Source organism: Astyanax mexicanus, chromosome 3 (genome assembly GCF_023375975.1).
Source record: "Astyanax mexicanus isolate ESR-SI-001 chromosome 3, AstMex3_surface, whole genome shotgun sequence".
NCBI classification, from domain to species: Eukaryota; Metazoa; Chordata; class Actinopteri; order Characiformes; family Acestrorhamphidae; genus Astyanax; species Astyanax mexicanus.
The window spans coordinates 32211888-32227791 of record NC_064410.1 but is presented as its reverse complement, the minus strand read 5'-3'; the positions used below and the strand labels follow the sequence as shown (position 1 = coordinate 32227791).

Genomic DNA, 15904 nt, shown 5'->3' with positions numbered 1-15904 from the left:
CCAAATAAAAATAAAAATATTCTCATTTAGAACGTTTCCAGATAACGAGAAATGGCGGGAAAAAAAGAGCTTTCAGACCTCAATATAAACAAGTTTATATTCATAAAGTTTTAAGAGTTCTCTATTTGGTGGAATAACCCTGGTTTTTAATTAGAGTTTCCATCACATGTTCTCCTCTACCAGTCTTACACACTGTTTTTGGATACCCTTATGCCACTCCTGGTGCAAAAAATCAAGCAGTTCAGCTTGTTTAAATTTGGTAAAAAATTATATTTTATGCCAAATGGTAATTTCTGAACTTACACAGTGTCATGTGTGTACGTGTGTACAGTAGACCCCACATGCAAATCCCACAGGGTATGGGACTTGGTAAAAGTCAGAGACTTTAAGTCCTGTGTCTCATGACATTTGGCATGTCAGTTTATGTAAGTGCGGACAGTGAAAAGCCTTACTATCATAGTCTTGTTAAGGGGTGTCAAACCTGTCCACGTTGAATTAGTGTGGCTGCAGGCTTTCATTCTAAACAACCAGCAGCACACCTGATTCCACTTGTTTAATCAGTTTAATGAGCTTTTGCAGGGTATTGCAGGGTCCTTGTCTACATTTAGGACGTGTTAGAGTTGCCAAACTTTTAAGCACTACTGAACAGCATTGATTTCACTGGTAAATGGTAAATAACCAGTCCCTGCCAGTTACTGCACACAGCAAAAGTGGCATTTTCAAGGGTACAAGCTTTAAACATGGCCACAGGTGCAGGATTTTCCATCCACAGAAGTGTTGTACCCCAATTATCTTCTCTGGGACTTTCTGCTTTGCGTGATTGTCCTAGAATTTGTGAAGTGACGAAAACTTACAGACCTGTCTAAACTGTAACAACACTGCAACGGGCAGAAATACTTTAAAATTCTTCTACAGCCAAACTCCTCTTTAATCCTGTCATTGTACTTCAAACACACCCATGCAAGGATGTCCTTACTATCTCACACAACAAAACAGAACAAAACAGTGTCAGAAAGACAAAAGTCCTGTACAAACACACAGAGAACACTCAAATTAAGAGTAGAGTTGAAGAAGAAACAATAAATGAACTGGTATCCAAAGTTTTAAAGGTTTGAACTTTGTTATTTTAAACTCCTGCTAATCAGTCACATTCCTTCACTGCCAACTCCCCTACCCTTAATGCAGTGTTATTTTGTTCATGTCATGTTTTGTCATAAAATCACTACAATGCACGTTCTGTGTGTCAATTCTAACAGTAATTTCCTTTTTTTAACTACAATTAATGCATATGCTACCTAGTCTACCTAGTTTAGCCTCGTCCATTCAGCCTACAGCAACTCCACATATTAAGGCCACAGAAGTTTAACTCCACTCATTTACCCTAAAGCAGTTTAGCCCCACCCATTCAGTCAATTTAGCCCTGCCTATTCGTCCTACAGATGTTTAGTCCGACCCATTCAGCATAAATCAGCGTAGCCCCAGACTTTTAAGGTCACACTTACATATGAATAAAATACTGTAATAGGGCTGTGAAAATAAGTGAAAAATACATCACATTGCACACAGCAGTCCATGTACCAGTGTTTGGCTGTGACAAGAGACTTGAAAACTGAGAGACAGAGAATCACAGCAGGGCAAATGAAAGCCGAGTATCATGACTAATTAAAACATGAAGCATTAAAGAATCCCTTTGTTTGTGAGATGTTTATTAAAATGTACACTCACATAAAGCATACACATACATTTGTTTTTATCCTTGCTTGAACATATTCAACCACAATTAAACCACACTGTGAAACCAATTAGAGCATCCAGAGATGCTCATTATCTCTAATTTACTGCAGGTCTCAGCAGTTTTGGGAACTGTGTGCTCCACACGGAGCTAACAAAGCTGCTGCTCCACGAGAGTCATCTGAGAATGTAACGTTCTTTGACACTCCAGGATCAAAAACAGGCTTCAGAAAATTATAAAAAGTTCATGTGAAGGTCTTCAGAAGTCTTTATAATGCAGCAGCCTTAAAATATAAAACAAAAAATATAGTCAGCAAAACATGAAAATGACCTACAAACATAATATCATGTTTGTGCTGCTGCTCAGATCATGCTGGTGTTATATATAAATAAACAATATCAGTAATGTACAATTAAGGTTGAATTCTTGAATTGATAGAATTCTTGCCTTTTTTCTTTTTACAAAAGCAATGAGAATGGTTGCAATAAAAAGATGGAGAAAAGAAATTTAGACTTTGGTGATGCTCATGGGTTTCAGGCTTTAGAAAGTCATTAAGTGTGCAAAAATGTTTTTTTTAAAACATTTTTAATTTATATATTTTTAAAATTATGCTAGTTTGCTAATTATCTTTAAGTCTAAGGGTTAGAGTTAGGGTTAGGGTAAATGTGTAAATGTAACAAGGTAGTGTGTACAGAGGATCTCACTGTATTACGGATCTTGCTATATTTAGATACTCCTTATGATCAAGAATATCTAAAAAATATGTGTATCTGAATACTTCAATTCCTGTTTTTAACAAATATACATACCTACAAGATTCTACATAATTGTATTAATGTTACTAGTAATTTGTGCTTTTGTAAAAAATGACTAATGATCATTTTATTATATAAACATGATGGTCTGTAGCAATGATTGGTTCTTCTAAAAAGTAACATACTGAGATCATATTTTTAATAAGTTGTGAAAAATTCAGGTTTTCTCACCTAAAAAGCACAGCACGACCCTTGTCGTTAGCCACAGAATAAAAGCCGCTGTTGGGGGAGAAATCCAGGCAGTGGGAGCGATAGATGGTCTTTTTCCGGAATAATGGAAAGTTGGAGAAAACTGTAAAGCTTGGAATGTGGACCTGGAAAGAGCATATAGAAAGAGAAACACTAAATTAACAAGATGTTTGGGCACCTCGGGTCAATGTGTCTTAATGTAAAATTTAAAATTTTGAATGTATTTTTTTACAAACTAAAAATAAAAAAACAGCCTAAGGCCTGAACACCCGGCATGGTCAGTAGTCTAGGGTCACGCTGCCACTATGATCAGAATATCGACCGTTCATATTCTGTTCATATACGTAGTGTGCCATCGGCTACTGGAGCCCTGAGAGAGCACAATTTGCCTTGCTCTCTCTGAGTGGGTAGATGGCACCCTCTCCCCACATCACTCCAAAGGGTGATGTCACTCAGCACAAAGAATCTGTGAGCTGATGTATCAGAACCGAGTCGCTGCGCTTTCCCCCAAGAGCTCTGTGATGCTACTTAGTAATACTGCATCAGCAGCAGTTCAAAAAGAGGCAGTACATGACTTCACGGTTGTCGGAGGAGGCATGCTCTAGTCTTCACCCTCCTGGTGTTAGGGCATAACTAGTGATAGGGGGAGTCCTAATGAGTGGGTTGGGTAATTGGCCATGTAAATTGGGAGAAAATGGGATAAAAATTAGAAATAATATTTTAACGGAGTAAAAAAGTCTAGGGTCAAATACCAGTACAGCTGAATATATTTCTTCCCTAATCAGTAAAGTTCTCTTTATGCTACTGGCTGTCACACATCACAATCATGATTAATTCACTCTTTTTTTCCTCCAAAATACTTTTTGTCATTCTGGTCATAAATTAATATTTTACTTTTCATTTTACCGGACCGGGGCTGCGTCCGAAATTGCGTACTTCCATACTAAACAGTATGCAAAAGCAGTATGCGAGATCGGGTAGTGTGTCCGAATGCGCAGTAGGCGAGTTTGAGGATGCGAAAAGTTCCCGGATGACGTACTGCACCGGGAGACATTTTTAAGTATGCAATCCCAGCACACTTCACCCGCTAATATTTCCCACAATCCACCTGGAGCCTCGCTGAGCTGAGGGACCCGACAGTGAGTGGCGGAGAGGAGAGAGGGACAGAGAGAGAAGTTTATGAGGTGAGGAGAGTCAGATATCTAAACTGTTTTGGTTGTTTGTGATATCAGGCTGTAAATGAGAGATTTATGAGGGTTGGTGTGAGGGTTTATTATTAATGCTGTTGCCGACAGAATTACTTTAATTTCGTATTTGAACTGCTTTACTGAGCAGCTTTAGCCCTGTGCTACTGAGATCAGTTAGCTTAGCTGAGTTATCAAACTTATCACAACTCTTTATTAATCTTCTGTTCTACAGCACCAGCGTTTACTAACTCACTACAGCCCTGTATACTGCTGCAGTTCTGAGGAGCTGGGGCAGGTTTAATTTAATACCAATCAATCTGTATAAACTCATCTGAGGAAAAAGGATGCTGATATCAGAGAGGCTTTTCAACAGACAGACTGATTGCCATAAATCACATTCATAAATTCTAACCAAAATCTGACCATTTCATCTAGTTTTATTAAATAGCTAGCTAACCAGCCAGGATGGTTAGACTTTTATGTTGTTCTGAATTTATATCATATCTGTTTAATGCCCAAGCTAAACTTTATAATTTAATCTGTGTGTGTTTCAGATTCAACTATCCTGCCATTAGAGAGAGGACGAAGACGAAGAGAGGGAGAAAAATGAATAACGAATAAAAAAAATAAATAAAACAATTTAAAATACTTGTCATTCTTGTATTATGTGGGAAATTTATTTACTGTGTAAATATGCAAGTGAGGGAAAAAATCAATTGAATAAAGTAAGTAAAATATTTTTTGAATTTACATTTTATTGTCAAATCTGATCCCTAGTTTTCCCGAAACTGACTGGTTCTATTGATAACATTTTTGGTAGCATATTTAATTTATATCAGTAATGCATATAAGTTGGCCTTTATGTTTAACACTGTCAGTAAAAGATAATGTATAACAATAAGAATTATGTGTTTAAATATTTAAGATAGAAAAGGTGAAATGGCATGAATTAAATAACATTTTGGTATTTACCTTTGAAACTGTCTGATATTTGTTTTATTCCATTAGCAAATATTATTAATATACTTCATGAAAGCTCCTTTATTATTAAATATTTCAGATTTGAGGAAAATATTAGTTTTAAGTTTTATTTACAGTCAGTGCTTATTAAATAGGACAGGTTGGGGGTTTATTTTTAAATAAGAGCTGATTAATGAGATTTTAATACAATTATTTGGGTAAAGCTCTGTAAACTGTGCCGCTGGTTCGGAGGGGTGAGAGGTGAAAGGGGGTCAGAGGTAAGGTTGTGGATGTAGTGCGTCCGAGGCTACGTGCGTACTGCGGTCTGGCGTACTGAAAAATCATACTGCTTTGCCCGGCGAGAAGCGCGTACTCACCCCAAACCAGTACGTACTGCTTAAGTACGCGATTTCGGACGCAGCCTTGGACTTGGCTAGATGTTTATTTTTGAATCTGAAGTTATATTTTGTGGTTACGACACAGGAAATGTTTTTTTTCTGATGATGCCAGATTTGACCGAGGCATTGCTGCACAGTAAAGCAGTGCCTGGCCAAGTAGTTGATTTTTCTTGAGTACATTATGAACCAAGGAACCAGCTACCTGAAAGGCCATCGTAATCTACTAGGGCTCATTTTTTAAGCATTAATTGAAACCTTTTTATGCAGTTCATGTTGATATTATCAGCAATACAGGGCAATCCACTGGAAAAAAAAATAACTAACATTATTATTTGGCTTTTAAGTTGGGCTTTGTGAAAGCTGAGTGCTGTGATTCCAGTTGTCACCTTTTTCATCCTGAGTTCACTTTTGGGTACTTGGAAAATCAAGCAAACACATTTTAGTTTTGACATTGTGTTACAAAAAAACAAAAACAAAAAAAGTCCTCCCCCCCAATCTACATGGAAATGGTACATTTTTAGATTCCTTGGAGCTTGGTCCTGTACTCATCCTGTAAACGACGTGGCTTTAGATACACATACTTTTTTAGAGGCTTTGTGAAGCAAACTGAACATGGTGCTTCAAGCAGGATGTGGTATTATGGTTGGGTGTAGCAATGGTAACAAGTAACATAGCAGAAGCAGTAACATTAATTTAATCTAGACCTTTAGATTTAATGCGATCTACCATTGTCCAATAAACATATTGGCCTTTCATTTTTTAAATGAAACAAAAGAAGCCACGTTGCCCCCTACAGGTTTAAGTAAATTATGTGTAGCTGACTCAGGGACTAGTTGTTGCAGCCATAGATTGTAAACAGCAGTGCGCAAGTTTCTCACCAGCCGATTGGCTTCATCCTCTGCGCGGGAGGCGATGGCTAAAATCTCAGAATTTGGATTAAATCTCAGTGAAGTGGCGGCCGTCAGCAGATTCATCACAGCTTTCAAGGGCTTTGGAGAAGAATCCTGCAGACATGTATTCTGGGAGTAGATGTTCACCACACCAGACTGAGAACTAACAAACACAGACAAACACAACCAGTATTAATGACATACATCCTGAACCTGTCAAAAGACAACGTATCTAATATATTGTACTAATCCTCTTGGACCAACTGCCTGACCTCAGGTAAACACAGTGTTAAGCAGATAGAAAGCTAATCATCTGCTTCTAAGCATTTGTTTAACCTAAGCCTAATTGGAGCTTGATTAGCTTGATTACCTGGGGAGGTGCTATAATCTGAGTGATTACTGGCAAGAACCATTATTTTAATCCAGTGTTGTCAAACTCTGAGCTCCCAGCAGTAGCAGTCCTGTTCCTTGCAACACTCTTGGTAATAACAGAGACAACAGCACAGCCTGCAAATACGCAAGGTTATCCCTTGTATTACCAATCAGAAAATAAAGCTAACAGCTATGATCATTCCAGATACATAGGAACTTTAAAATATCTTGCATCTTTAAATAAAGTTTAAAGAGTTAAATTATGGATGAAAAATAATTACGGTAAAGATAATTCTATCATATCAAAAATAATGTATTGGGTCCTCTTAGAAGTAATATACAGCTCTGGAAAAAAATAAGAGAAAATAAATGAGAATAAGAGAAATTATGTGTTTCTTTGATTTTACTAAATTGAAATCCTCTGGAATATAATCAAGAAAAAGTTGGATGATCACAAGCCATTAAATCAAGCTGAACTGATTGAATTTTTGCACCAGGAGAGGCATAAAGTTATCCAAAATCAGTGTGTAAGACTGGTGGAGGAGAACATGCCAAGATGCATGAAAATGTTATTAAAAACCAGGGTTATTCCACCAAATATTGATTTCTGAACTCTTAAAACTTTATGAATAGGAACTTGTTTTCTTTGCATTATTTGAGGTCTGAAAGCTCTGTATCTTTTTTTTTTTGTTATTTCAGCCATTTCTCATGTTCTGCAAATAAATGCTATAAATTTCAATATTTTCATTTAGGAGACATGTTGCATGTTGTTGGCTCTGTCCAGCTTCCTTGGGTGGCTTTGCAGCTGCAAATGTTAAAATAGGTTCCTCCACTGCTCTAATTGCAGAGCCAGTTTGCCAGTGTAAAATCTAAAAACTGTGTTTTAAATATACTGGAATTAGTAATTTCAGAATTTGGTTCCTCTGATGGGTGGTGTATCATGCTTTGTACAGGTGGTTTAATCTGGTCATATTTTCACTCTATTAAACTGTTTGGAAATGTCTTGAGCTGGATATGAAACTCACCCACACGCTACATAGAGTCCGTCCCTCGACACGGCCAGAGACGTTCCCCTCACACAGCCTTCATCCACAAACTTGTTCAGACACTTACTGCTGCGTACATCCCAGATAAACACCTCACCCTCATCTGAAACACGCACACACAACAATTATATACAAATTATGACAAAATGTTTTAAATGTATCCATGTTCTTGTGAACATTTGGGATCCTTGTATAGTCACTGGTAACCAATAGGTGGACCGATTAACTAAATATGACTGCAACTTCCTACAGTTTGCAGACAGCTTCTGTGTAATTTGTAGCCTTTTTGTATGGAAGAAAGTTTTTAGCTCAGTAGGAAAAGAAAAAACAAACAAACAAAATATCTTAATTTTCTTGATTTCCTCACATATTCTGAAACTTCGTTTCCATATTTTGCCTGTATATGTCCAATGCTTGAGTTTCAATCTCAAAATTACATTTAATTATGTAATAAAAAAAGTTGTACCTGAGTTGGCGAAAATCTTACTGCCGTCACCGGTAAATGCTGTTCCACACACATTGCCATTCATCTTCATGCTTCGCACCACCTCTCTTGTCTGTAACACAGCAAAAAACATACTCTGAGTTTAGAAACAGTCCGCTCATTCCCATCAGTGTCTGTTTCCATCAGCGTTTGAAGCTTCACAGGTCTTAAATAAACAGATGATTGTTCATTGTTGATTTATTAGTTCCAATCTTTCTCACAAAAGGGGTTCTACAAAAATATATAAGCTGAATTAATAAAACATTGTACACAATAAATCCAACAATGAATTCTGGAAAGACTCAGTACTGAGATGTAAGTTTTCAACAATTTTATATTTACATAAACGTATTGAAAAATACACTTAATGTAGCATTTCTGTAAATTTGAAACATTATCAAGAGCAAATATATAACATGATAGTCTTATGCAACAATTGAATTACCCCTGTTCAAATGACTGTTTTATTTTTTTTTTAAGTGTCAGTAAGTTCACATCCTCTATAGATAGACATCTCTGTTTCTAGTACTAATCATAATAATAATAATAACAATTCTCAAGCAGAATTTATTTTATTTATGTCAAATATATGTGAAAAAACAATGGGAACTTTATTTTTTCCAGTATTTTACATTCAGTAAATAAAAAAAAGAGTAGTAAATTAATATTTAATGTATATGTAGTTATGTTTTTCAGACTGGATGAGATTGAAGGCAGTCTAAGTCTTTGTTTGGTATATTAGCCTAACGTCTACTGTTGTAAATTAATGAATAAAAAAACCACATCAGATACCAAACCTATCTTGAATGATCAGCCTTTATATAGGCTTAGTGATCAATCATGTTAACTCGTTTTTCACCAAACTGCTTTTTTAAGGCTCTAAATACGATCAGAAACAGGATGCTGGGGTCATGTGGTTCACTGGGTAACGTACCTTCATGGTCATGAGATGGAGGTATCCTGAGGATCCTGTGAGGAGGAGGAACTCTCCATCTGGAGAAACTTCAAATTCCTTCACTCGCTGCTCATTCAGGCCTGAGGAGAGGAGGGCAACACTGGTTAGACTAAGACTCCAAATGATTTGTTCTAAAATAAGTTTTCGAGCTGATCCAGACATGTTTAATTGATTATTATTGGATAAATAAATGAAATGATTATTTGCAAAAAACAAATAAAGACATCTTTAAAGTATGAATCTTTAGGGTATTTTTATTACTCCCCATCTTCATTATATATACTATGTATTTTTTTGCCAGCAAAAACTGCTGAACACCAGAACAGAAGCACAGTGATGGAGTGGAAGAGTCTGTGCTCACCTCTCACTCTGGGCACAGGGATTACTTTCCCCTCCATCATGTCATAGATGTAGAAGAGCTTGTTTTTCATTCCTGTGGCCACAACCTGTTCACCGTTGGCACTGAAGCAGGCCTTATTCACCGGAAACTTCTCGAGGTGGATGCTCTGGATCTTGGGATTGGTCTTACCGTCCACCTGCAGACAAAATCAGTAATGATTACTATTCTTAATAACTCATGCTGAGGGGAGAAAATGAATGGCCTTTGTTTTTTCCTCTCAAGCTAGGGTTGTCAAGTCTTTCTTAAAAAGTGAACAAAAGTGATCAGTTCTAGAGAAACTAATGCTGCTTTTCATTTTATTAAATTCTTAATATTATATCTGAATCTTTAATACCATTAAAAGGGAACTAGGAATGTGCCGGCATTTCTAACTCTGACAAACTCAGTATGCTTTTTAAAGCTCTTTCTGGGGCAAAATAGAGTAGAGTTCCCATAGAATTTGACATTTTCTGATTTACTGTAATTTTACCTTCAAAATTATATATAAAACTCAAAATACGCATATAATATGTAGGAGTTTTAAATAGTGATGGCTACATTTGTGTAGTAGTCACAACAATGCCTGGTGTCCTTCACCATGACTAAAAAGAAAATGTGAATTTCTCTACTTCTCTATAAAAAAAGAAACAAACAAAAAAAACTCTCAGGGACTTTTCAAGGCAAGCTAAATCAAAATGGACAACTGACATTATTTCCTTCCTCTTTCTCTTCTTTCTTTTCTGGCTTCCTGAAGGATAATTCTGCTTCATGCTTGAGGAAGTTTCATATTTTGCCAGCTGCAGGAACCATTAACCTGGCTGGCGGCTATCAGCAACTAGTTGGAGGGTACCCCTCAAAGAGTATTCTGATAACAGTGTAGTTTTATTTTACTGCATTGACCGTCACATAATTTAAAGTTTGTTGATTTCAATTTATAACCAGGAATTGTCTGGGGGCCCTAGGCAACTGATTGGTTTGCCTGCCTTGTTATGACGGGCCTGCCCACTCTAAATGTCTTTTTCTCATCCACTGAACTATTTAAAAGTCAAATTCAACTTTGAACCGATTTTATTGCTTACAAAAAAAACATTAACATTTCAGCTGCTGTATTTCTTTGTGGTTCCATTATTTTTAGGCATTACCTGAAAGAGTGAGATGGTGTGATCCAGTCCAGCTGTCATGACGACTTGAGCAGAGGGGTGGAACTGCACTGTTGTCAGTCGATCCTCACCTGGATTCTCGTTATTTGCATTTAGGCACATCTTTAGCTACACAAACAAAGAGAATCACACTGTTAATAAAATGACATGGACATTAAGAAATCTAACATTTGAATTTAAATATGATTCAGACATCTTCCCAAAATTCCAACTATACTAGCCTTTTCACTAAAAGAGATTATTTCTCTTCTCGATATGACTGTCCTGATACATTAAATCCAACTAATAAACTTCAAGCAGCAGTAGATAATCAGCAATGGATACAATGTTCAATATCAGCAGCTTAACAGTCCAAATTCTCACTTTTCCAATACAGGACTTCACTGACTGACTGTTTTCATGTTGTTAAGAATTTTCCATGAGTAGAGAAATGAAACGTCTATGGTTGTGGGAAATATATATTTTAACAGCCTGGCTGTAAAAGCATGCACTAAATAATCCTTCTAACAATCACAATAAAGACCTAAATATTAGTGAATTAGTTTAAAAGTGTACCTTAATAATTCCTTTAGGGAGGCTTTCAGATGAACCAACGTAGTTACCAGTCTTCTTTAACAGCTCGTCATCTTCTTCATCCTCATCCTTTTCATCATCACTGTCATCAACCCCTTTAAAAACAAAGCAGAAAGCAATGAGCATTTTGGCAAACCAGACATATATAAAGACGGCTATTCAGCTCAAATCAACGACTTAGAACAATTATCACTAATAAAACCACCACATTACCTTTTTTCTTACTTTTCTTAGAACTTTTCTCAGCCCAGGAAGGAGCTCCACCCATTGACTTCTGAAACCTGTGAGGAACATTATTTTAAATTTAATAATACAACAGAGTTGCAACTTGTTTTTTCTACAGTATAAAACAATACACAAGAAAAAAAAAGGTTTACTCTAATAGAATTCCTCAGCATTACCATCACTCTGTTTATGAACCTGCAGGTAAACTTACTGGTCCTTTAGCCGCTGTTGGAGCTTCTGTTTGGACATTTTGGATTCTACATCACTCTTCTTAAAGTCCTTGCGAAACCGGTGTGTCATGTCGACCCTAAAATCAGTGAGAAAGTGCTGCATCAGGCATTACAAAAAAAAATCTGTACTGTAGCTCTGCATGAACATTAAAATCATAATGACAAACAGTACTAGTGTATAAAGGAGGCAAATCCCACCACTGTTTTCACAGAATGACAGTAGAACATTGTAAAAATAACTCACTCCTCTTCCTCGTCATCATCCTCATCCTCCCATGCTGCTTTTCTTTTTGTAGGAACCTGAAGACGAGACTGATTCTCCTCTTCTGAGTCACTTGATTCTTCTCCCACACTGCCCTCATCACTCTCCTGTGCAGAAAGAAATGGGTGGAAAAAAGAAACATAAGAAATTACTGCACACAATTTGTAATAATACAATCTGTAATAAAACATTTACTCTTCATTATCCTGTAGAAAACCGTTCCTTAATTAAAGGCAATGTTTCCACTAGTGATGTGCTGTATTCTGACATAATAAAAAATAATGTGATATTCTTCAATGCAATACATGTTCTAATTTTATTACATTATTATTTAATACACATTAGATAGATAGATAGATAGATAGATAGATAGATAGATAGATAGATAGATAGATAGATAGACAGACAGACAGACAGACAGACAGACAGACATTTAGGCATCCAGCAGCAACAACACAATACAAGAAGAAACATATTCAAACATAAATTAAAACACAGAAGAGTGGAAAAATATATAAGGCTATATAAAAATTAATATACAAAGTAAGATATATCTGTAAACAGAGCAGTGCAGTAGATGTTGCTAATGGTCATTAAATAATTAAATAATTAACAGAGCAAAGTGCAATGTGCAATGACATTGATTATGAAAGTGGCTGATGTGACAGAGAAATATAATATAAATATGCATCTGTAACAAATAAAGTTCTAAAAAGAGAATGTGAATATGTGAATACACAATCATGAGTAAAGTGTACTTGAATGTAAGTGAGGTTGGAGAAGTGTTAGTGTAAATAATTAAGTGGTTGAATAATGTCCATGTGGTGTGACTGGGTTAAACTCAGTCAGGAGCAGCAACCCGTAAGAAACTCACAAATTTTTTTACTGTCTAATTATCTTATGAAAGTAATATATTTATACTATACAAAAATAATATTTGTTTTGTTGCCATAATATATTCTTAAAAGAATGTTTTGTCATTTGCAAAGAATACTGTCATTGCAAAAAGACACTTGAATGTTGTCATAATATTTTCAGGGCTGTGTATTGACAAGAACTTTGCAATATGGTACATATCACGATACAGGGGTTTTCTACGGTGGCCGAGAAAGCCCAGCGCAGTGCAAATTGAAAAGCGCTGCAAAAGCACAAAACACATCCATCAAAATTATAACACAGGCACAGCAAATAGAAAAACGCGCTGCAAATACAACCACAACACAACGGAAGTGAGTCACAACACAAAGGAATTTTCCCAGGGGACCTTAAAAGATGCTGTACCAGCTGTGTACAAAGGACAATAAGTGGCAAACGAGCTTCTGAAAAGTAAGTTATGTTTATTACCTGTGATTGCCACGGTTGTGTGCATATTATTAAAAGTTCTGCTTCACAAAACGCCTTGTTTGCCACGTATTGTCCTTTGTACACATAGTGAAGTCCGAGACGTTACTGAAGACGCAGCTTAGCTGGTACAGTATCTTTTAAGGTCCCCCGGGAAAATTCCGTTGTGTTGTGACTCACTTCCGTTGTGTTGTGGTTCTATTTGCAGCGCGTTTTTCTATTTGCAGCGCGTTTTTCTATTTGCTGCGCCTGTGTTGTAATTTTGATGGATGTGTTTTGTGCTTTTGCAGCGCTTTTCAATTTGCACTGCGTTGGGCTTTCTCGGCCACCGTAGTTTTCGATTCTGTAAACAAGTAGATACTTTGTGATTCTTTAAATTAAATTTACAAAAAAACGTGTTAGCATTAAAAACATAGTTTATATTTAGAAATTCTAAAGGGAAAGTAAGGGAAAAGTTTGAGCGTTATGCCATTAAAACAGTGGGATCTGACAACACACTGCTGCCTGATGGACAGGGTTTAAACACAACACTAAATGAACCACTGTCTTTTACCAATCCTTACATGTAAATAATTTATTACCAATTTTTACTGTGTTTTTAAGAGTCGATATAGAGTTGCGAAACAAAATATCACAATATATTCTTCTTACACCACTAATTATTTTAGGGACATATTGCCCACCCCTAGTTTCCACATTGGTTTTCCAACCCTGACAACTCAAAGACCTGATTAAAAGGTTCCTTGTCTTGTTAAAGTGTGTAGTTCTATGGTGCTATAAGGCACCAAAATAACCCACTTTTAACATTAAAATTTAACACATTTCCCTTAAAGTCTGGAAACAGAACTAAATAGTGTAGTTTATTCAGCTAAATCTCTGGAATGAGTTTCAGTAACATTATACAAAAAATTATTATACATACTTTTAATGATTTTAGGGTAAATCTGACAACTAGTATCTGTCAGCATCATCACACAGGCAGTGTATTTATATCAGTGTACTGTTCTTTTTTACCTGTAGTGTGAATAATTTTGTACTAGTATATTTCAGTAATTATCTATATATTTATTTATAATAATGAATTTATATATGTAGTAACAGACTATACACTTTTATAAGCATGTACCAGAACCTTTAGTTACCCTTGAGTTGTAGTTAGTTAGTTTAGTTATTTTATGTACCTCTAGTTTCTGTAGAAGTTGCTCTTCAGCTCCGAACACCAGCTCCTGCAGTCTCCTCTCCTCCTCATCCTCCATCATGATTAATACAGATTCTACTGTTCTACAGATTCTGTGTGATTATAATCCTCTGGATGTAATATTTCAGTGCAGCGGTGTAGTTTACTGTATTTTAGTATGAGTGAAATCAGCTGTGTGTTTATGTGCAGTGTGCTCTCAGCGCCATGTTTACACCACATGGACTAAACCTCTTCTTCTTCACAATCACATCATACGGGTCCTCAGCTAAGCGGAGCACAGCGCCCCCCCGCTGGCCTGGAGAAACTCTGCGCTCATGCTGTTCCAAACCAATGACTGAAAACAGAGCTGGACAATATATCGATATTTTATCATATCTTGATAAATAGTATCAAAACAGGCCTATCAAGGATCATCAGTGCTTGACCCCAGACATTTCTGTATTTTTTTTCCTGATATTACATGCCTGTATCTTGAGGATTTATATTCAAGCATTACATATAAAAGTTTCATGTTTGTAATAAATAGTAATACAAATTTTTGGAAAATTCTGAAGTAAATATGCAACTGTCAAAGTATAATTAATAAACATTTAAAATTTGTCACTTTCTTGATCTTAATTTTCAAATCAATATTTTAGGTCCTCCAAACCTTTCTGTTTTTTTCTAGTTTCTATGTCTAGTTTTTACATTTAATAATTTATTCTTCAAAGCTTTTAGAGTTTTCGTAATGTAAATAATTTATTTTACTGTAGAAAAAAGGGGTTTTGTGTCACCTACACTTATAGCTAGTGGCCTGGCCTTCAGGGGCCCCGACAATATTTTTATATTATAGTTTATAAAAAATAATTTTGGTTTATTTAAAACAGACAAAACTGAAACAATTACACTTGTGATATATAATAATATTTTGTGCAATTGTTTCAGTTTTGCCTGTTTTAAACCACACGTCCTGTAGGTATTTGGAAGTGATGAGTGACTAAAGTAACGTGACAGAAAATTGGTGGCTTGCTACAAACATTGCTTTCGAGACTCGTAGCCCAGGTCAGACGCCCCTAATTATGATTACTATTATTATGAAGATTTTCTGGTGCATGTTACGTTTAAGGTTATGTGTTTGACTGCTATAATTGTCGACCATTAGGGGTCACTGTTGTTTAGCAGAAAGAAATTATAATTGTTTCTGTTTCAATTTTCTCTGTGTTGGATGCTGGTATTGAAAAGTACAACCATCATAGAATCAAGAAGCAACAATTTATTCAGTTTATTAAGAAGCAACAAAAAAGTACAAAGTTTTGATCTGCAAAAGTACAATAAAAAAGATCGTAGCCATCAATAAAATTTGATGAAAAAAACAAACAAACAAAACGTCCATTTTGAATGACAAGATTTGAGTTCTATAAATTCTGTAATTTTTAAAATCTCTAATGTGTGACACTTTCACATTTTATAATAAACCTGTTTCTACTTTAAATAGTGTTGCTCATCTTTAGACTCAGGGAATGTATGCT

General features: G+C 35.9%; 1 protein-coding gene across 1 annotated transcript; it reads right to left on the bottom strand.

Moving 5' to 3' along the window:
* Positions 1 to 1689: 1689 nt before the first annotated feature.
* On the bottom strand, positions 1690 to 14633 carry utp18 (UTP18 small subunit processome component). The gene is made up of 13 exons (XM_007230762.4): positions 14380 to 14633; positions 11840 to 11964; positions 11577 to 11672; positions 11354 to 11421; positions 11123 to 11235; positions 10550 to 10675; positions 9390 to 9564; positions 9008 to 9108; positions 8056 to 8146; positions 7569 to 7692; positions 6160 to 6334; positions 2719 to 2861; positions 1690 to 2015 (listed from the first exon to the last, which is right to left on the bottom strand). The coding sequence occupies exons 1-13, from the start codon at positions 14455 to 14457 to the stop codon at positions 1991 to 1993; spliced, it is 1440 nt and encodes a 479-aa protein (XP_007230824.3). The 5' UTR covers positions 14458 to 14633; the 3' UTR covers positions 1690 to 1990.
* Between the last annotated feature and the right edge of the window lie 1271 nt (positions 14634 to 15904).